The 23808-nt window shown below is 37.1% G+C and overlaps 2 protein-coding genes across 5 annotated transcripts in view; one reads left to right on the forward strand and one right to left on the reverse strand.

Annotated features, from left to right (window-relative positions):
• Positions 1-433: 433 nt before the first annotated feature.
• On the reverse strand, positions 434-9505 carry drc3 (dynein regulatory complex subunit 3). The gene is made up of 13 exons (XM_055184357.2): positions 9358-9505; positions 9083-9270; positions 8263-8379; positions 8004-8170; positions 7777-7923; positions 7554-7673; positions 6792-6908; positions 5794-5964; positions 5544-5675; positions 4699-4771; positions 4475-4596; positions 798-929; positions 434-681 (listed from the first exon to the last, which is right to left on the reverse strand). The coding sequence occupies exons 2-13, from the start codon at positions 9234-9236 to the stop codon at positions 577-579; spliced, it is 1557 nt and encodes a 518-aa protein (XP_055040332.2). The 5' UTR covers positions 9237-9270; positions 9358-9505; the 3' UTR covers positions 434-576.
• Positions 9506-9594: 89 nt separating this feature from the next.
• The window catches only part of tom1l2a (target of myb1 like 2 membrane trafficking protein a), a 42466-nt gene continuing 28252 nt past the window's right edge, over positions 9595-23808 (forward strand). Inside the window, exons 1-2 of one of the 4 annotated variants that reach the window (XM_055184324.2) lie at positions 9595-9831; positions 22308-22392. In XM_055184324.2, coding sequence (XP_055040299.2) covers positions 9780-9831; positions 22308-22392 — 137 coding nt within the window. In that variant the 5' untranslated portion in view covers positions 9595-9779. The remainder of the gene's footprint in view (positions 9832-22307; positions 22393-23808) is intronic. The other 3 variants (XM_055184331.2, XM_055184341.2, XM_055184348.2) reach the window with 3 other exon arrangements.

Consider the following 23808-nt stretch of genomic DNA (forward strand, 5'->3'; position numbering starts at 1 on the left):
TATTACAAAATAATAGTTTTATAAGAAAATATCATAAATATAATGCTACGTTTATATATTTATAGCTGGCAACACACCCCATTTTAAATGTCCTTGTATGTACCTCTCTCTCTTACTGGCCGTTTCTCAATCCGAAGGCTGCAGCCCCCGGAGGTCGCACATCCAGGCTGCACACGTCATCAACACTGTATTATTTTAGAATTATAACAACTACGTAGTTGACTATAATTCTTAGTTAATCGTAAATTGTTGTTATATGCTTATGACTTGCGAATGTTATGCTCAGTTAATTTAAATTAACCAGGCTTGATGACGTATGCAGCCTGCATATGCGACCTCCGCAGGCGACAGCCTTCAAATTGAGAAACGGCCTCAAATATATTGCTGCAACAGCAGTGCTTCTCTGTAGATGGCAGCATTGTTCAGAAAAAACAACACTAATAACAGTTTTGGTAAAATTTTATCTTTTATTTAGATTATAAAGCAAACAGCTGTATACTTTTCCCACACATATAAAAATTATTATTACAACCAAAACTAATTTACATTTTTTTATCTGACTTAAGAAACACATTATTAGTTCTTTGATAACTTCATATCCAGTTGGATCCTTAGATCACTAATATAGTTACTGATCTCTGAGATGCGTCTGCGATTCCTCTTCACCTCTTCATCGTGTAACTATCAACAAAAACAAATAAACAATGCAATAAAATAAAATAAAGCATGCACATACATATCATATAAAAGATGTGTTTGTCCAGTTCCCATCAGGAAATTGGTTAATAATCACCCACCGATTTTAGCAGCCCATCACTCCAGCTGTTGATCCGTGTCAGAAGCTCATCTTCTCTGTTGTCAATCTTCAGCAGGTGGGTGTCATGGGAAGCACTAACTGCATTGGTCACTGTGTCCTTATCTACAAAGAGCTACAGGGCAGCATATGGAATGAGGTCTAGGCAGAAATCAATACTTAGACTAAGAATAAGTGTCTGGCCTCAAGTTACCATGGGTCTAAATCCCCATTAGTAGTACAAAAATAGTAAACACAAATATTTAGCATGTTTCAGATTTTCCAATCACTTTTTTTATTTGATTCGTAAAGTCCTACAAAATAATTTGTAAAAGACTATAATTTGTATTATTATTAGGACAATTCAGGAAGAATTATAGGCATTATAAAATAACAAAATCATTTTCCTTTAAATTAAATTGCATTTGATATCTTACAGGTATATCATTATTTGTCGATAGGGTTTTCTGTTATGTACAAATTCGTATAAAATATAATTTAAATAATAAAACTTGAAAATTGGTTCCAAAATATGACGTTTTCTTACGAGGTACTTTTGCATACACTGTTAGACTTAACTGTAATTTCTACAGTTACTTACCACAAAATGCCCAGTAAAATACCACCATTTTCTTTTCCATTTCATTACTGTAATATGCATTGCATTATGGGTATTATTAACATTTAATTTACAGTGATTTACTGTATGTTTTGAATTTGCGGTAGGCTGCTGTAAAACAACAGCAGTAGTGCTACTGTAGTTGAGTAAAACTGTGTTACAAAAGCTTATAAAATGGAAAAATAAAATATCGTCCCCTTGGAATTATAGGGTTCTATCTGCGTTTTGAGCAGTTTTGAGATATTGAGCTTCAAAGTTTTTGCATTACATATATGAAAACTTATATGGGGAAGAAGTTTCTTTAAAACATTAAAATAACAGGGACACTAAATGTATTCTAAATATACAATATCAAAATCCTCTCAAATTTCTAAATGTGGATTTTTGGAATGGATCAAATGCAGATAGAACCTTCTAATTCTAAAACAACACTTTTCGCTTAGAATTATAAGGTTCTATCTGCCAAAACATTATTTAAACATTAAATATTAAATTAATGTTGTAACAATTTTTCAACATGTGTTAGAAAGCAACATTTTAATCCTTTCTATGACATTTTATATTTTTATTTTTTGCACTTTTATCTCTAAGAGTCTGATTTTACATTGCTCTTTTACAACATTGCTTCTTCCCTCTTCTGCCTCAGTTTCTCTACCATCTGACCGTCTTGCTGGACTTAGCTACTGCACCTTAAACCAGCTAAAACCAGCTACCAGCTTATGCTGGTCTTTGCTGGATTTTTCAGTAGGATAGGTTAGTTCGTTTTTTCTGTATTGTTTATCTTAGTGCTTGCCTCTTAATATCCGGAACTAAGAAGCTAGCACTGCTGGCTAGTGTGGTGTCTAACTATGAAAACAATCTCCTCAGCAAGACCTAAAAAAAGACTGCCCCTACTGAAAAATCCAGCAAAGACCAGCATAAGCTGGTAGCTGGTTTTAGCTGGTTTAAGGTGGCAGTAGCTGGTGTAAGCTGGTCCAACCAGCCTGGCAAAGCTAGACCAACTTAAAAAGTGACCAAAACACAGCTAGACCAGCTTAAAAAGTGACCAAAACACAGCTAGACCAGCTTAAAAAGTGACCAAAACACATCTAGACCAGCTTAAAAAGTGACCAAAACACAGCTAGACCAGCTTAAAAAATGACCAAAACACAGCTAGACCAGCTTAAAAATTGACCAAAACACAGCTAGACCAGTTTAAAAAGTGACCAAAACACAGCAAGACCAGCTTAAAAAGTGACCAAAACACAGCTAGACCAGCTTAAAAGGTGACCAAAACACAGCTAGACCAGCTTAAAAAGTGACCAAAACACAGCTAGACCAGCTTAAAAAGTGACCAAACACAGCTAGACCAGCTTAAAAAGTGACCAAAACACAGCTAGACCAGCTGAAAAAGTGACCAAAACACAGCTAGACCAGCTTAAAAAGTGACCAAAACACAGCTAGACCAGCTTAAAAAGTGACCAAACCACAGCTAGACCAGCTTAAAAAGTGACCAAACACAGCTAGACCAGCTTAAAAAGTGACCAAAACACAGCTAGACCAGCTTAAAAAGTGACCAAACACAGCTAGACCAGCTTAAAAAGTGACCAAAACACAGCTAGACCAGCTTAAAAAGTGACCAAAACACAGCTAGACCAGCTTAAAAAGTGACCAAAACACAGCTAGACCAGCTTAAAAGGTGACCAAAACACAGCAAGACCAGCTTAAAAAGTGACCAAAACACAGCTAGACCAGCTTAAAAAGTGACCAAAACACAGCTAGACCAGCTTAAAAAGTGACCAAAACACAGCTAGACCAGCTTAAAAAGTGACCAAACACAGCTAGACCAGCTTAAAAAGTGACCAAAACACAGCTAGACCAGCTTAAAAAGTGACCAAACACAGCTAGACCAGCTTAAAAAGTGACCAAAACACAGCTAGACCAGCTTAAAAAGTGACCAAAACACAGCTAGACCAGCTTAAAAAATGACCAAAACACCGCTAGACCAGCTTAAAAAGTGACCAAAACACAGCTAGACCAGCTTGCTATATCAGCAATACCAGCAAAAACCAAGCTGGGAGACCAGCTAAAACCATCTCACCATCTTAAGCTGGATTTTACAGTAGGGTGAACTTGCCTGAAATTTGGGCTGTCGATCTTAAGGTTTCTTAAAAACTTTGCGTTGCGTGCCATAATCCTCACAGATATTGTGTGTGTCTGTGATTTGTCCTGTCGTCAAGGACAAAGCCGGCAACACCACATATAGGGACAGTTTCACAGACAGGGATTAGACTACTCCTAGAATAAAATAAATATAAGAGCTGTCAAAACTGAAAACAACTTGCACTGACATATCTTAAAATACATCAGTGCCCTTTGTTTAGCCTCAAAATGCACACAAGTAATACTTTTAGTAAGGCATGTTTATTAAATATTTTCTAATGAAACTAAGATCTAGTTCAGGCTTAAGCTAATCCCTGTCTGAGAAACCACCCCATAAAGTTGATCCTGATTGGTCCCCTTCTGTGCATTCGAAGTGCTGATTAGCTCACGCAGATAGAACCTTATAGAGCCAACTTAGAGTTCGATTTTGTAGATAGAACCTTTTTGTTTTTTTAATAAAACGTCCCAAAATGTACAAAACTTCAAATAAAACATCACATAATGTAAATAAGTTGTCACAGAGTAAGAATATGTGAATAACTCAATTTTGCCAAAAATGTTAGATAGAACCTTATAATTCCAAGGGGACGATATATCTATGAAATGAAATACATTTTATTTGTTATGCTTTTAGCAGTGAAGCAAATTTCAAAATGTGAATTGTTTTTCAGCAATGGCACTCTGTGGCACTGTGGTAGTGGGTTTGATTCCCCTTCAAGGCAATATATATTTTTTTAAACTAGGTTACAGTAAGGGTATTATACTGTAAAATTAAACTGCGGTAAAGGCATCATACTGTAAAAAAACATGTACAGTTATGGTACTGTAATGGGGCAGTTACAGTAACTCACTGGCAACGAGTTACCGCATGTATACAATAAAAATTCTAACAGTGTACATAAACAGATCATTGTACTCACCATGATCACATCATCAGGCATTTCCTCTTCTAGCTCATTTTTGGCCACCTTCTCCAGTGTTGCCAAGGCGATCTCCAGCTGATTCTCATGGTGGTGATTCTCTAAGTCTCGGCACTGTGCGAATTTATGTCGGAGTTAAAGAGGCTTTGATGACACGGTAAAACAAGAGCATGCATGAAATATTCAAAATTAGTTTTGTTTTGGGTTTAAACTTGGTTAAGGATATATCCCTTGCACATTTTCAATGAACCCTCCGACCATGTCCGAAATGTTCCTCTCAAAGTCTTTGATCATGTCCTTAAAAAAGAATGACATACTCGTGAACTTTCATAGCATCAGTATCAAACAAAAAATGTGCTTTAGTTAAAGGTGCTGTGTGTAGATTTTAGCGGCATCTAGTGGTGATATTGCGATTTGCAACCAACGGCTGCCCTCCCTTTCGAAACGTATAGAGAAGCAACGGTAGTTGCCACAGGACAAACATGTCATCGTCTGAGACAATGTAGTTACGAAACACGCTCACTAGAGCAGTTTGTTTGTTTAGGGCTGCTGTAGAAACATGGCAATATGAAATAGCGACTTCCATGAAAGATGATCTGCAATGTATGTAGATAAAAACGATTAATTTTAAGTTAACAAAAACATAACAGTTCACTATGTAATGTTCACTAATAATATAGTTATGTATATTATATTGCATTTTTTGTCAATAGGTCCTACTAAATTTTACACACTGCACCTTTAATGTGATCCAATGACGTAACCACATATTCAAGATTATAGGGTAAAATATGTTCAGTAAAAGTATAACTTATTTAAGCAATCTTATATATTTTTGAGTAAAATAACATATGTGAAACAAAAACAGTATGTATTATTCTGGTATCATCTGGAATGGATCTAAGTGATGAGATTTTGAAGAGGGCTTAAAAAAAAGAGTTTTGTAACATGATTTGTAACAATTTTTTACTTTTTTGGAATTTATTAGTTTGTGATTCAAGAATTTATTTATTTGTAATCCATTGCCAGCAGTCTTAATGTCTAAAACGATAGCATATTTTATCCTGACCTCCAGTTGATCCACTAGGTGCACTTCCAGACTCCTAAGTGTTTCAGAGAGCTTGTTTATGTCCTTATTGCAAGAACTGACGTGATCTTCAAGCAGCTTGTGGTCGGTGATCTGCTGGATTTCCACTAATGTCTGCAATAGAGTAAAACTTCTTTTGTATTCTTGTGGTTTAGTGGTACACGGGCAATCACGCCAAAGTTAAACCGGTGTTGCAGATCTGCTTGCCTGCTGCTGATGAGGAGAAACTAACCTGCCTCCAGGAACTTTCAAAGTCAGCTGCTATTTGCACCCCTTTCTGTTGATTTTCAGCCAATGCCTCGCGGGAGCAGGTATAAAAGGATTCGACCTTGGCCTGTCTTTGTGCGTGCTGAGTCAAACCTTCTTCGAATATCTGCATACACAAAGCTTCCATTTCCTTCTTATATGTATATGCATTGTCAAGGTAAATGACTTTTAATTATGAGTGTTTAGGTGTAAAGTTTTAACCATACTGAAGTCTTAGATGGTTTAAAGAATCTTTGTTAAAGTTTTTAAAGGTGCCATGGAATTTAAAACTGTATTCACCTACAGTAGGCATAGATTAATAATATGTCCATTAACAATCTCCAAACAATTGATTATTCCTAAAAATCTATTATCTGATACAGACTCAAACATAAGGTTTGTTTACACACATACAGAGCTATAAGAGCTACTATGAGAAACAGCCAATCAGAGCAGAGCTCAACATTATTATTCATGACCCTTTCGAATAAGGTAATAATAGACCATTTAATTCTGGGGCAAATCATAGAGTTGTAAATGGACATGTAAAACAGTATCTGGGTAATTTTTGCACTTAATAAAGCCACATACTGTCTATGTAGATATCAGAGAACTATGTAACAGATTATTTCAATGCATTCTTTGGCACCTTTAAAGCATTTGTTTTTATTATTTTCCATAGTTAAGGGCAAATTTCAGAATTGTCACATCCATAACGCTGTTCTTTTTCTCATAAATGCACATACAAAATTAAATTAAAAGAAATATTCAATTTTCTTTAAGGAGCCGTCTAAAAAAGAAAACATGAGTATAGACTGATATTTTCTGATGTCTGGACTTTATCATCAGGGGTTTAGGAAAATATAAACAGATGTATTGGTAATAAATACATTCTCTGAGAAATTATTTTTCAAGTTTTGACTGCAAATGTCACATCCATAATGCTGTAATTGCTCCAAGATTTTAGTGAATGTGTTAATAAGGATATGACTCCAGCAGTGCAGCCATTCCTGGAAGGTGAGCCAGTTTAGCTGCATCAGGATCATCACTAAACAAGCTGTTAAATAACTGAGGTCCATTCAAGAACTCCACAAATGCATCCTGTGAATCAAAACATGTGTAAGCAATGAAAATGTATTCTACTAGGACACCTCGGTGAACCAAAATGAATTTATGACCCAGTGGCGGCAGGTGACATCTTTTTCGAGGAGGGACAATGCAAAGCTCTTTAGCCCGTCATGTGTGGCTTGTCATGTTAAAATTTGTGTTTGGGACGTCATGTGAACCTATGTGCATCACACGTCATGTCAAAATACGTTGTGTCTGCTGCAGACGCTTCAAAGGGGTTTATGATAAAAGAGTTTGCCAGATTCTCGCTTTATCTTATGTGTAATCAGAGTTAAGTGTTAGTGTCTTGCGAGTATTTTGTGAATGTAAACATCTCTGTTATCATAAACCCTTTCGATGCATGTGCAGCAGGCACGTATTTTGACACGACGAGCAACACACGACACTTCAAACACATATTTTGAATTTGCGACCCTCGGAAGAGAAGTCACCGGACACCACTACCGTTGCATTGACTTTTGTGTAAACATCATTGCAAAAAGCATCACAGAGACGTGAAGTTAAGTCTGAGAGAACCTCTAGCATCATTTGGTCTGATGCTTGTAATCTATTGCAATGAGATTTTAATATGAAGCCTACAGTGCTGGAATGGAAGGCCTGCAGGGTGTAAGTGGTCACCTTGTGCAGTTGAAGCTTCTGGTTGTTGATCTTCTCAGCCTCCTTTGCTTGTTGCTCTTGTAGTTCATCACGTTGCATTTCCTCAATAGCATACTGATACCTGGTGAAGCCCATCTTTCGCTACATGTGAGTCCAATATATATTAATGAAAAGTAAAAGCACAATACAGTAAACCATATGCTGTCCATTTGGCCAAATTTAGCCACCTAAGTAATTCATTTACCGTCTGTTCATCCAGCAGCCTGTAGTCAAGATAAACCAAATCTGGAAGGTACGCTGTTACAAATGTCTTGTACTTCTCTTCATCACAGATGGGATTTCCAGCAAGGTTAAGAGTGCGTAAGTTCTTAAATTGTCTTAGATATATCACCTGCAGGATCAGATATGATTTTTCAGATATGATGCTCGATTGATGTACTGGAATTCACACATCATTTTTGATCATCTTACATTATCAAGCTGAGCGATGGCATTGTTTCCAAGAGAGAGGATCTGCAGGTTTTGAAGAGCAGCCAGGTTTTCGATCACAGAAATGTGGTTGTTGAACAAACTTAAATCCTGAAGATTCACAAGAGTGTCCAAACCTTCAATAACCTTGATTTTATTGAAGGACAGATCTGAGTAACAAAATAACAACACAATTATACAACATTTAATTATCAATTATATCTGTTTTGATATTGATAGGACAATCGGAGGCTAAACTCACCCAACCAAACCAGATTAGACAAGTTTTCTAACCCTTCAATTCTCTCAATAACATTATTATCCAGTTGAAGTTTTGTTAAAGAGGTGAAATGGCAGAGGTGGTAAATCTTGAGAATGTCTGCAGAAACACACATCAGGAGAAATCAAAATATATATTTTATTTATACCATGAAGTTTTTTTTTAGATCATTTCTATTTCTTTTCTCCAACAATCTCCATATTGTCTATTCTGCTAAAATGCATTTGCTGTCAAATTGTGCAAAAGCGCTTCACTGTAAAAAAATTGCTGTAGTTATGCAGCTGTTTGCCAGTAACTTACTGTAAATTTAAATGCATGTTATTTAAAGTTTGTTCAAAGTTAAATGAACATTTAACATGAACAAGTGTTTGTCTTTACAGAATAAAACTAAAATTACCAAAAATTCTCAAACTTTTTTCTGTTTGTTTCCTTCAGATTTTGGTTCCCAGAAAGCTTTGCATAAGGCTGTTATTTTATAGTTTTATTCTGTAAAGGCAAACACTTGTTAATGTTTAATGTTCATTTAAGTAAATAACATAATTAACTAAATTAATTTTTAATTAAACATTTTAATTTAAATTGAACTAAATAAATCCCAAAATGAAAGAAACCTATAAGCTGAGTTCTGCACTGTCAATGCACAAAATGTATTAATTCCAAGATACATTATAAAAAAATATTCATATTTACATAATGAGAATAAAACAATTCAGGTTGTCTTCTCTCTAAAAATGTCCACAACTGCCCACAGTGAACTGGTTTATAATGGTTTAGGCTTAAAAATACCACGTATACGTCTTACTTTTGTAGTCCAGTTGCAGATGGAGAACCTCACTATATTTAACGCCTTCTCCCTTGGCTATCTTTCCAGCTTGTCCTTGAGGTGCCTGTTCCTCAACTGCCTGATGTAACATCTCCTCATCTATAACTTTGGGTTCATCCTGTTGCCAAATCATTTTCGACACTTTATTACCAGTAGACCCACGTGTCCTGCACAAATTAAAAGCATAACGTGACCCACAACATATTGATAAATGGAACATGCAACCAGACAAAATATTTGTATCGATCACCTACTTTAAAAATCCCCTATAAAATTCCGGGAAATATGAAGACGAGCACTCCTACTGGACGCCAACACTGTTGCTTAGCAACATATGACGTTCAACTTCCGCAGTTTTGAGTAGTTTGCGGCGGGTAGTGTAGTACGTAAACTAACTTCTCTTGTATATGAAAAAAGAACGCAAAGTTCGTGATAGAAAACTGTATTACTTGCCAACGTTTATTTGAACTTACAGTTTATGTTATAAAAACGCAATATCGCATAAATTAGGACTTTTATAAATGGAGCTCAGCGGATTATCCATGATTGACAGGGGTATTGGTCAATCACATTAACGTTTTGTGTGTTAGAACCAATCACACGGCGCCATGGGCGGAGCTTGTGCGCTCTGTACGTCAGCGGATCTCTTTCTAGGCTGATTGTTGTTGTCATCAAGATGGAGTTCTTGTTGGGAAATCCGTACAGCACTCCTGTTGGCCAGTGCATTGGTGAGTTAAACACTGATGACAGACTTTTGTTGAATAGGAGGTGTTTAATAATGTTTCTAGAAAAATATGTATAATTTCCCTCTACTGTATTATTGTAAACAAGCTTGAAACCCGGCAGCATCCTGTCTGATCGTAAACTGTGAGGTCTGTTTAAGCTAAATGAGAAGATGAGGTAGTTATCAGGAAACACAAAGCATATTATTTAACGTTATCAGTTATCTGATTGATAATTCATTATGAAACATTGACAGTAGTTCTTCTTTCGGTAACAGTTTGAATAGGGCTGGTACAGGGTATGGATGGAGACCAAATCCGAGCTCTCTCTCTCTCTCTCTCTTTCTCTCTCTTTCTCTCTCTCTCTCTCTCTCTCTCTCTTATAGGATAAATAAGCTGTAAGCTGTGAGACGTTAATGAGTTTATGAATACATTTATATGAGGTACCTCAGTTACCTAACCTTTTTAACTCTTGATAAAAGAACTTCCCATCGAAGATTACATGCATATTCATAAATAACGTTAGTGAATCTTAAATCCACCTGTGACTTTAGGTTCGTGAATCTAAAACCTGGATTTTTCTGAAGCTAAATTCGCAGACATTCATTATTTATAAAGATGCGAGTGAACTGATCTGTCTTGTCACGTGTCGTCTATACATTGATGCATACGTTGCAGGTTTTGAAAACTGGTGCACAAGTGGCTTCTTCAATCCCACACGGTCTAAAATTCTCTTGCTTTCTACAAGCAGTGGTAGTTGTTAAAACTCACATAACACATGCTGTTTCTGCATTTTTTATGTTAATCTGGAGTACCTATAGAGTAGCATTACATCCTTTATATATCCGAAGAGTCTTTAGTTTAATCAGATTTATAAAAGAAAGATACATTTTACTGATTCTTGCCGATAACGTACGAAAAAATTAAGAAGGAGGAGTTACTACCGTGGGAGGAGCGAGTACGAGTCATTCAACACTATACAACACTGTTTAACTTATTATTCACTACATTTTCGTGTCATTTAGTGATGCACAATTAATCGCATCGCAATCGCAATGTCAGCCTGTGCAATTATATGACAGCAAAATGTTGCAATTATATTAAATAAATAAATGTGTGGACTTGTTAACACAAACTTTCTGATAACAGTTTGATGATTTTCCTTGCTGTTTAAAAAAAAGAAAGAAAAACGAACAAAAAAGGCAGTGCACGTGTGGCATGCACGTGTGTGGTGTGTGTCGTCACTTATACCAGAGCGAAGATGGATGCAGAGGAGGTTGACAGTGATCTGGTAGCTAAAAAAACTCTATGTCTGTTGTATGGCGGTATTTTGGATTTAGGATTACTGACACTGAGCAGTTGCTACATCACGTGGCAATACGAAAACATTTCTAGTTTTACAAATACACATTTTATCTAAACTGTGTGTGGATTTTCCTTAAAACCCATCAAGTTGACTCATGATACCATTTAGTATAATCGCACATCGCAATATTAGCATCAATAACCGCAATGGGAAAAATTACCCAAATCGTGCAGCCCTAGTGTCATTTATATAATATGCATGCACCTATTTCTAACATAAGACAGAAGTCTTACTTACCGCATGCAACTCCTGCCCCGGTTGGGACTTTTCAATGAAATCCAGCGCATCAAACACACACGCAAAACTCTGCTGCTACCCCGGATAATAAACTATATCAATTGTTTCCATATTGGCTGGCTTTCTTCTCCTTACATCCAGAAACACACTTCTTCTTTCGTGCCATTGTTGAGTTTTGAAATTAAACAAAGCTGTCGCGTGATGTGATGTTTGTAAGTTCTAGCGTTTCCCGCTGATTGACGGGTGGGCGGGGTTCTCCGGGGGAAGTGCCCATAAAAAGTGATACGTATAGAAACCCCTGAAATGTCAGCTGGACCCGTAATCGAAAAAACTTTCCAAAACTTGTACGAACTGTGGCGAAGTGCATTCGGCACAGAAATACTCTGTAACACGCCCAACTGCTTTTTTGACACTTTGCCTACGTTTAGCATGAAGAAACAACTCTATAACTGTGTTAATAAGTCAGAATGCATGAAATACCATTGAACCACTCCTTTAAAGGAAATGGCACCTTTTTGGTGTGTGTGCGCTGTGCAGCGATGAGCTCTACCAAAGAGCATTTGAAGGCCAGATTGCATTGTATAAATTGTCTGTAATTGATACTGATGCTGTGAGTGTCATATCCCTTTTACATTTGCATTGCAGTTTTTACCAGCCTTTCATGTATTTAATTGTGAAACTGAAACAGTTGACAGAACAGTCTATCTGGAGGGATCTGCTTTGCTCATATATCTCGGTGGCTTGCCCAGGTAGCCCTTAATATATGTAGACCTGCCATCTTTGCTTAAAGGATAATTCCGGTATTTAACACTTTGAGTCTCATTTCTGGTTTGTTTTGGATGAACTACAGTGATGGACACTAAAATTTTGACAGTGGGTCGTGTCTTGACTTTTTGGCTTGTTTGGGGGCGTCTCTTGGCTGCTTCTGAATTGAAGTCAAGGGCCATGCACAAACATGTCATTAAAACAACACTTAAAGGGCCATTTCATCGATAGGAACATTAATCTTTGTTGAAAGTGGGTCATATTTGTAGTCGAAATGTAACATAAATTTAGAATTTTGTGCCTATTTGACCGAGAAAAGACAGAACGTGACTTAAGAGCACATTTGTATGAAAAACTACAACTCCACCACAATGCACAGCTCTGCAAGCCACTCCCATTAATCGGAACACGGCTCAGATATGCTATTGTGTACATAAGTGCCCCGAAACAGTCACAAAACAAACTTTTATATCCTTATCTGATGGAAAAATGTTAAACCGAAAGCACACAGTGCGAGTCCGTCCAAGCTCATATACTCCGCAGTGCGTCTGCTCGTAAGCCGAAACACGTCAGTGAAATAAACATGTCCAAACGCGCGCAAAGTTGCTCTCTTGCCTGGAAACATTCACCAAACAAACGTCCATATCCTTATCTGATGCAGAAATGTAATAAAGCAAGCACACAGTGAAAGTAGAGGCACTATCAGTCCGGGCTTCTCTACGCAGCAGAGGCCGATGGTTGCGGCGTCTTCCCCGGGCTCCTCTACTCAGCCGAAGCCCAGGCTCCGGCCTACTCCTCAGGCTTCTGTTCCTCCATCTGCCTCAGCTCTCTGCTGTATTGTGGCTCATAAAGGTGCAATGAACAGCGGATTAGAGCATCACGCTTGTGAAATCACCCTCTTCCATATAATATTGATTAACTTCCACTGTTATTGTAACACAAAGTCTGGCTCGCTCCACAACATCTGTTTAGCTTAGCTTAGCATAAAGATGGTGGCTGATTGTTTTTTTTCCGTCTGTGTTCGTATATTTTCGTAAGTCCCACCCACTGATCTGTAATAGGTCTTTAGCGTGTGTGGGTCCCACCCATAGCCCCCACCTTGGAAAAATGAGGAATGAGTGTCTGTAGTCTTTCACCCTCGACAAACATACAGAACTTCCTTCTTTCAATGACACAAAATGACGATTTTTACATCATTGAAAGAAGGAAGTGCCTCACTGAAATCAGTATTTCTCCCCTCTCAGGAGAAACTGATGGAATGATGCACGACCATTCAAAAACATGACTGGGGTTCTAACGATACAAAGCTTAATGCAAATGGGTGAAGTTTCCCTTTAACGTTCATTTTCAAAACTGTGCTACTCACTGAGTGGTTCGTGGTGTTTGTTGATGATTAAAAACAAATATATCAGCGCAATGTATGATTTCAATCCGTGTTATTTGCTATAGTGGACTTTTTTTTCAGATACCTCACAACCGCGTATATACTTCCGCTCTATATTTGAGTCTGAAGTGTTAGTACACTCCCGACCACTTGATGGCGACAAACTGTATTTCGCTACTCTACTTGTTTTTAATCATCAACGAACACCACGAACCACTCGGTAAGTTTTGAAAATGAACGTTAAGTGTTGTTTTAATGACATGTTTGTGCATGGCCCTTGACTTCCATTCTGAAGCAGTCAAGAGACGCTTCTAAACGAGTCAAAAAGTCATCCCATTATCAAAATTTCAGTGTCCATCACTGTAGTTCATCCAAAACAAACCAGAAATGAGACTCAAAGTGTTAAATACCGGAATTATCCTTTAATAGACACTAAGTTTGGAAAAGAATTGGCACCGTATACGTCATGTTAATGATCAGTTATTATGTGTCTGTTTTTGTAAATGTTCTCATCACTTAGATCTTTCTGTAGGATCAGTCATATCTTCTATTTGTAGCTGACAAATCATTAGCCCCAGTTAAATTAAGTTAAATTAAGAGTTTTAGTTAAACAAATGGGTAAAGCGAGTTAATCATTCGTTGCGATATGAACAAAACAAACTTTACAGTTCCTGTTTCATTTCCTGTGGAAATAGAAAGAGACTCGTCATTCTGACTCCAAAATTAGTTAATACCAGTAGTTCACACTTCTTAAAACAAGTTTTAGTAGTACCACAGGGAAACATAAATATGGAATTGAACACACTCCCTTATTAAACAAATTGCCAATAAAATCATAATAATCACTGTTTTGTTGTTTTTTCCTTGCTTTAGGTTACTGATAAGGATTCATGATAGGGCTGCACGATTTGGGTAATTTTTCCCATTGCGGTTATTCCTGGTAATATTGCGATGTGCGATTGCGATTATAATAAATGGTATCATGAGTCAACTTGATGGGTTTTAAGGAAAATTCACACACAGTTTAGTGATAATCCTAAAATGTGTATTTGTAAAACTAGAAATGTTTTCGTATTGCCACGTGATGTAGCAACTGCTCAGTGTCAGTAATCCTAAATCCAAAATACCGCCATACAACAGACGTAGAGTTTTTTTTAGCTACCAGATCACTGTCAACCCCCTCTGCATCCATCTTCGCTCTGGTATTTCCGCGCTGCGCACACACAAGTGACGACGCACACGTTTTTCTTTCTTTTTTAAACAGCAAGGAAAATCATCAAACTGTTATCAGAAAGTTAAGTGTTAACAAATCCACACATTTATTTATTTAATATAATTGCAACATTTTGCTGTCATATAATCGCACAGGCTGACATCGCGATTGCGATGCGATTAATTGTGCAGCACTAATTCATGATATATAATTTAGCTAAGCAAACTGTGTTTGAAGTTGTTAATGCCACAATGAAATTAAAATTAAAAACTTTCATTTTTTGGAATTTTGCAGTATTTTTTTTTTTTTTACAAATGACTTATTTGTGAACTTCATAATTTTTTTAAATTCATGTGCCCTCATAATCTTTATTTTAAAACGCTAATCTCCATTCCTCTTTGAAAGAATATCTCTTTACTTCCGGTCACGAGGAATGGCAAGAGGGTGGGCACGTGAAAAGATTGCAACCCAACGACCCTTGCGGCATTGTTCCTGCCTTTTGTTCTCACAGGACACATTCTGTAAATGGTACGGCAATGTTACTTGGTCCCCTTTATGGGAGTGTTCCCAGCTACAACTGGCAGTTTTATGGGACTTTTTTGGTATCAATGTGCTGTGTGAATGGGGTTTATAAGGCACAACACGCTACATGTTTTTTAAGATTGCTTAAGTAATGTGGTGGTGACTACTACAAGATTACAGTGTTTGTCCTGGGAGAGGCTGATGTTGTTGGTGGTTTTCTCCTCTTAGACTGAAGTGCTAAACTGTCCATTGAGAGTGAGACATTAACTTAAAACAAAGCTAATGACCTAATGATGCTTCAAAATTAGCCTTTGAGTCTGCTTAATAAATCGTCATTCTATTTTTTTTTGTTAGGTGTTTTGAAAAGAGATTCGGGTTGTGGTTTTGGTATATTGGTCAGATGTGTGTGGTGTTTAGCAGAGGATGGTACGGCCGGCTGCCTCCATGTGATTAAGACTAGAGCTCTCTCGCTCACAGTGCCGGGCCAACTGGGCTTGAGCACTCCGTCTGTGTGTGCATCCGTCACGTGTCCATATCAGTGAGATTTTTACACTTTTTTGCTTTCTCTTCCGTTTGTGCCTACAGTCTTTCCGTTTGTGTTTCTTGCACTTCTTTCTCACAATTATTTCTTGTTTCCTTTGCACAGCCCTTCTTCAACTCACAAATCTTCTTGAGGAGATTAAGGGTGTTTTCACACCTAGTTCGTTTGAGCCCTCCAAACGCTCTCAGAGCAGTTCAGGATGTATATGTGAACAAACCAAGTGATCTCAGACCCCCCTAAAAGGACCCAGAAGTGAACCGAACTCAGACCACTTCTGGAGGTGGTCTGAGTACGGTTCGCTTTTGGGTTCTTTTGTGGTTCGATTTCTTTTTGATATGTGAAATCAATGAGGTCCTGGTCCGTTTCGCATGTGGTTTTGACATTGTATCAAAATAAACTGCTGCACAGAAAGCTGGGGTCTGAGTTCTTATGAAGTTGTGATGTGAACAAAAAAGGGTCTGAGATCACTTCAGTTCTGAAGAGGACCAAAAAAAGAACTGGGTCCTCTTTTGAGTCCACTATATTGTGAACACCAAAAGGACTGAGGTCACATTCGGCTAGTCCCTTTTCTGGTTCACTTTAAGTGAACTGGGTTTGGTTCTTTTAAAATGAACTATATGTGAAAACACCCTAACTAGAGGCTTTTTTATAGGAAGCTGTAGAGTACCCAAACCTAATCCTGACATGCTGATCTGCTAACTTACTACTAACTAAAGTATTAGTGTTCATACTTGACATGCTTGGTTTGATTAAAATGAACTCTGGTGGGATTGGTTCATTTGAGTAAATGTGAATGATGCCACCCGAACTTTGGTGCGCACTAGTTTTCTGAAAAAAATCCATATCTCTGTGTAGTGTAGGATAATATATCATAAAATTTCTAGACTTTTTAAGCACACGTGCTAAACGGTTCGCTTTAAATGCTAAAATCTTCTGTATGCTAATGTTGATTCATACCAAAATGCTTTTTTGCATAATTGTGTTTGACAAATGAAAACGTCTCATGTTATGTATGTAAATGTAATGTTTTTCCCTGAGAAGGGAACGAGGCGCTGCGTCTTCCTTGCCATACTTCCTGCGTCCCTGTAACGCTGTCTTTGGCAATATTTCAGATAGCGATATACTTCCTGGCTCCCGCGTCACCCTGTCTTTGTCATTAAGGCTCATCATTGGTTGAATTTGATATTCACATTCAGACGCGCTTCCCCTTGGAGGGGTCCCCAAAGTGTCACCGCAGTGACGCAGCACGAGTTCCCTCGAAAGGGAACTGTAACAATGTATCTTTAAAGATAACACAATTTATTGCTCTGACTTGAAATGTGTCCCCACATTTAGTCCTTGAATTTGAGGGTATTTATTGCACCTGGAAAGTCCTTGAAAGGTCCTTGAATTTGAATTTAACTAAAGTGTGGTGGGAACCCTGAGTGACCGTGGACTATAAAGCAGCAAAATTGTGTAAACTTTGTTGGAGAACCAATAATAAACTCAGGATCCTGAGCAGCACAAACACAGTACTGTAGGCCAAAAATTGTTGTTTTGGTTATACTTGCGTAAGACCTATAGACCAAATTAACACATGAGCATGACATCATTACAGATTCGTGTTATCGTCGTGAACTACATGGAGAATGAGGCTGTTTTGATGTTTGGTGAGTGAGCAGACAGCAGCGGTCTCCTCCCTGCCCCTTCAGATATGTTAGTTTAATGTAAGAGGCTGTTGTGGCTATGAATAAAGCAGCATTTCCTGTGGCTCAGCAAACCACAACAAGATCCCTCACCCACCCATGACCTTCTGTATGCATCAGTCGCTAGCTAGTTTTTTTGAGAGATGGTTTACTGGCATTGTCAAACGAATGTCCAGCCATTCAGATTCATGTGTCTGATCCACTGATCTATATAAATGACTGGATTGCGCATGACGTCACACTTGTAAAGCCACTGCGCCGCCATGTTGGTATACCCAAACATTCTATTAAATCAATGGACGTTATCAGATTTTAATGATAAAACATCAGTTTACTCGTCTTCGTTTTTATATCTGAAGTTACCATGTACATTATTACAACACAAACGTCCTAAGCATGTAAATAGTTATTTACTGAAAGTTGTACATTTTGCGTTTTAATCAGTTATTATACATTCATCTTTATTACAGTATCAGATCAGCAGACAGACTGCAGCATATTTAGTATTAATGACAATAAACGTGCTCATTCTGAAATCTAAATAAATAATCATGCTTGTACCGTATGTGCATGCAATAATTTGCTGGTTTTGTAATTATGTTATCTAAACTAACAAGTTACCTAAACTTATTTAGAGAAATAACGCTGACTGTCACCGTGTAGCTGAATGTCAAACAAAACTTTATTTATAACCGTGTCATTAACAAATGCAGCAGACACACTCACCTTAACGGTTTTTTATAAATCCATTATCCTGCCCGATTAAAACATAAACATTGCAAATAACACCAGAATTAACAAACAATTTACGTACACATATCCTAAAAAATAATCTTGTGTAACCGATACGCTGTAAAGGGATACATTTTGATCATGATTTTGAATGGAAGTCAATGACGCCCTCTGCCGGTTGGGTATACCAAGATGGCCGCTCGAACTCTGCGCTGGCTTCACCTCACGCAGTTACGTCAAGCGTTCTATGCACAATCCAGTCATTTATATAGATCAGTGGTCTGATCATGTTTTATAAGGCATAGTTTAAATCTTTTTGGCACTTATCAAGTTTATGTGTAGCAGTATCAATAAATAAGAGTACTGTCAGTTTTTATTGGAGAATAACCTAGACAGGGTGATCGGGCCTATTCAGAGTTTATTTTAGGGTCGATTTTGCAATAGCAACCATCTGGATGTAAATTATCCCCCTATTACAGGTCTTCTTGACATGTGTGTAAATAAATGGACATGTAATATTGACTTGATATATTTTATTTGCTCATTTGTTACAAATGCAAACTTTCCGTGAGGATAAGTGTTTTCTAGCTGATTTAAAACAAGAAGGAAAGTTCAGACGAAACGAACATACAATATGGTTTATTCATTTGTAAATAAAGTTTTCAGCGAAGTAACTAAGTGTCGTTTTTGGAAAAAGTTCATCTTAAACAAGTGTATGTAGTTTTATTCTTTATAATTAAATATAACTTTAGCCATGATGAGCATAGAGGGATTATATGTACCACTCGTAGTACGCGGATGAGCGGTTTAAGCGGTTGTTATTTGGGAATACTTTGGAATGCCTTGAGTGACCAATTAGAATCAGTTATTCCAATGCATACATTTCTCTATGAATGAAAATATACCAGAAATAAAATTAAAATTTTCTTGCTTAGTTGTATTGTGGGTTGAGAGATAACTGATTGGGGTTGGATTTACATGTGGTTGCTCTGTTCAGTGATAGAAACCAGGCTCAGATCCACCACTCTTGTGATCTAAATGTAATTACTGTAAATGTCAGCTTGTCAACTGCAGCTTTTATTAGGGATGCACCGATAGGATTTTTTTGGGCCGATACCGATATTAAACACTTGTATACAATACTATACAGTTGGTCTATTAGCTAGTTTATTTCTGCATCAAATTATTTTTACTGAACATGGATTGGATCTAATTAACATTCAACTGACCAACATAATAAGAGAGGCACAAATTAAGCTAAAACAAATATAAGACGACAACATGACAACCTTCAAAGGTGGTTTTTGCTATTCAGCATTTCTTTTATAAACAACATTAACTCATTTTTTTTATACATATAATGGATTTCTTTAATAAACATAAATAATGCCAGTGCTATTGCAACTTCAAAAAAAGTTGGAATTCTTTTCCCCCACTAAAGTGCAGTCTGTTTCTTTTATTGTCCAAGACATTTGAGCCAGCTCAACATAGGTTTTCTGTCTGTGCTTAAGTATAGTGCACACCAGAACATTAAATCATTTTAATTGAACAACAGACATGCAACTCATTGCATTTATGTGGTTAATTAAAAAAACAATCTGTATCGGCCTTTCTCGTGCTATTACCGATATGCCGATGGTTTCAAATTCATCAAATATCGGCCGATAAATATCGGCGGCCGATACATCGGTGCATCACTAGCTTTTATATTATGTGCATGGACTGTGCACTAAAGGCCAATTGAAACAAGGGATAGGCTATTTTCAGAAATATAAAATACAATTTTATGTTTATTAAAGTTTAAAACAATGCTTTAGATTTTAGACCCTGTGGTGAGACCACCCGACCTGTGATCATATGAAGTCTTTATGTGCAGGCCCACACAGTGTCTGTGTTCACAAAGCCCCACAGAAATCTCAGCAGGGCTTAGTTTCATTACAATGCCTGTCATTCATAAAATACTGCACATCCCATGGCCTATTTGTTTATTAGATATAGTTTTGTTGATTTGATAATGGTTTGAGCAAACGGTTTGAGAAAGTTTAAGACTCGATGTTACACAGCATCACCATGTTTAAATCCATTCTGCAGAATTACACAGATTTTACTTCAGTGCTGACAATATAAAACAAGTCTACAGTTAGCATCTCAGTCTGTGTATATGCTGTATGTTGAAGTTTATAGGTGTAAAATAGAAAGGAAATGTTTTGGATTTGGATAAGTCAGCTTGCGGACATCAGCTTTTCATGGCTTTATTTCATCCTCACCTTCATCCTGACACCAGGAAAGTAATGGCAGGTGAAGGAAACTGTGGACTTGCTTGGAGGTTTAAAATAAACTGACTGTAACAGAACAGGCCTTAAATTGTCACCAATCTGATAGGAGACATCTGATACTGTCTCGTTAATACAGGCACTGCAGCTCCCCCTGGTGTTTTTTAAAGAGATGTGCAATCATTGCGGTGATCTGAAATCATCACGATGAGGACAAACAATCCCGATGAGACTATTATTTAATCATTGTGACAGCCCTATTTATCACAAAATTGATGAATTTTGTTAAATGTTGCCCTTCTTGCTTGTTTATTTTTGTGAAATGTTTATACTTGGTAAACCCCTGTTTTTACGGTGTGACATAGTTGGTTCATTCTAAAGCTGTTGGGCATTAAAAACTAGTCAGTCAGATCATGTGCGAAAGCGCATTTTAGCTACAAGCTTTAGTTTCAATAGAGAATCACACCCTTGTTACATCACACCTGATTGTGACATATTTACAGCACATTTCATCACATGTTTCATAAATCTGACCACAAATGTGCTCAATGCATTTATCGAATGCTTGTATATTCTGTGTGCTAAAGTCAATTTGGTCCCCCTGTGTTAAAGTTGTTAAAGTGCCCAATTAACTGAAATACAAGTCTGTATTAAAATTACAAGTGAAACAATTACATAATTGCCAAAAGCCTTAAAGGGGACAGAGAATGAAAAAGCATTTTTACCTTGTCTTTGTTGAATAATTGTAGTCTACCCGCATTCACAAACATACAAAAAGTGCAAAACATGCTAAACATCTCAGTCTCATAGAAATTCCTCTTTTAGAAATATCAGCCAGAAAACAGCCCAATCTGAAAAACTGATGCTTATGACATAACAGGCATCTAACTGCCCCTCCACTTTAAAATAATTGGCTAAATTTTTTGAGTGGCAGCAAAGTCAGCCAATGAGTAAAGAGATTGCAAGTTAAGCCAGTAGGGGGAGCCAAATAGGTGCAAAACCACTTGTTTAAAATCCCCCACCCTAATAGAGCTATCTGAGAGAGGTTTTTAGGAAGCTTCTAAGGCATTACAGACCCAAACAAAAAATGTTTTGTCTACATGTCACATCACAGAACAAGGATAAATACTCCGTTCAATCATTCTATGTCACCTTTAATTACAGCTGTCCATTTGTGTTCATTTCTGTGCATTTCGCCAGTATATTTGGGCACCATTTAGTCAAGATTTTAAAATTGATAAGTTGACGTGTCCTTTAGCCATTCGTTTTGGATTTTTTTTTACTAACAACATAACTCCCATAATTATTTGTGGTTTACATTAATATTATTTAGTTTTAGATCTTTAGAATTTACCATCCAGCTGCTTCACAGAAAGTTGTAAAACATTTCAGAACTTCAATGTCAAGTCTATTAATCAGCATTAATAATCGCAATTACAATATCAAGGTGAATAATTGAAAATTATGATTTTTGGCATAACCATGCAGCCCTAGTTTATATGTTCTAATGTCGCAAGAGTGCAGAGTTGCATTCAAGCTATTTTGAGGCATGAAGAAATTATAATCACAGCAGGGCTCGCAAAAGTTCAAAATCCTTGGTAGCCCTTCAGGCAGGCACTCATCAATTTTGGGTGGCCCGAAATAAATGTTAAAATATATTTTAATCCCTATGATAGCCCGATTTTGCGAGACCTGCACAGGAAAACACATCAATATGCTGTTTTGATGCTCAAAGATGAGTTTTGTGATTTTGCCTTTTTACAGAAAAAGCCACAGATGGCTCCCTGCAGAATGAAGACTGGATGCTTAACATGGAGATCTGTGACATCATTAACGAGACAGAGGAAGGGTAAGAAAGCAACATACACAAACACACACACAAGTGTGCTCTTATAAGACTCATAAAGGTTGCAAATGTCATCATTAAATACCATGAAACACTAATGGATTTTGATTTGCCTGCTTTGAAGCCGGCTAGCTGTAATTTACAATGAGTTCATGTAGCTCATTTGGTGGTGAATGGCACTGACAAAACCAAGCTCATGGGTTATGTTATATATGTGAAAAAACTGGAAGTTGCTGTAGGATCTGCCAAATAATTTGGAGGCCATACATGCTTCAAAACTTCACTTAGGGGCGGTTTCCCGGACCAGGATTAGCTTAATCCAGGACTAAGACTTCGTTTAATTAGGAAATATAACTAGTTTTAACAAACATGCCTTACTAAAAACATTACTTGTGTGCATTTTGAGGTAAAACAAAGGGCCCGGATATATTTTAAGATATGTAAGTGCAAGTTGTTTTCAGTTTGAAGAGCTCTTAAAAGTGTTTAAATCTAGGACTAGTCTAATCCCTGTCCGGGAAACCGCCCCTTAATGTCTCCAATAAACCTGACATCTTTATGCAAGCAGGAACGCTTCACCCCCCCCCCCCCACACACACACACATACAGGCCAAACTGGCAGCACAGGCTCATCTCTGTTCTGTTTAGTAGAGAAAACACTGAAAGACTATTGTGCTCTGTTTAGTTTAGGCTGTTTTTTTCCTGTTGTATTCAAAGTTGTGGGTGTTTGCAAGAATTTAAGCAATGATTTTCATTTTTACTTACATTTGTGTTTGTGTTTGTGTGTACATTTTATTTAGTTCTGTTATTTTGTTCTTACTTCCCTATCATGACTGGGGCTATTACTGTGGTTTCTCTTCTCTCTTATACCCCAGCATGGATTTTTTTACACAGTAATTTTCTGGTATATCCTTGACTCTTGAGACAGCTTGGCATTTTCCCTTCTGACCTTAAATCTGCCCTAGTAAAACCTGTGTACAAAAAAGGGAGTTCAGATATTTTAACTCCTAGTAATTATAGACCCATTTTAAACCTTACATTTTTAAGTGAAATATTAGAGAAAATAGTTTTTAATCAGTTGAGTACATTCTTAAATGCCAATTCGAAACTAGAGATGTTTCAGTCTGGGTTTAGAAAATATCATGGTACAGAGACCGCTCTTATTAGAGTAGTAAATGATATAAACATAAAGCTTGAAAGAAATTGGCCTTCAGTTATGGTGCATTTTGACTTGAGATGCAGCATTTGATACAAGAGATCACCAGGGGCCGGATTCACGAAAACATTCTTAAGACAAAAAAATAAGAAAGTTCTTAAGATAAAGTTCATAAGAATGTTCCTAAGTGCAATTCTCTAACATTTCTTAAGAAGTTCTCACATTTTTTCTTGAGAATATCTTAAATTTGTGTCTTAAGAATAAAA

The sequence above is a fragment of the Misgurnus anguillicaudatus genome, chromosome 19 (assembly GCF_027580225.2).
Source record: "Misgurnus anguillicaudatus chromosome 19, ASM2758022v2, whole genome shotgun sequence".
Taxonomy (NCBI): domain Eukaryota; kingdom Metazoa; phylum Chordata; class Actinopteri; order Cypriniformes; family Cobitidae; genus Misgurnus; species Misgurnus anguillicaudatus.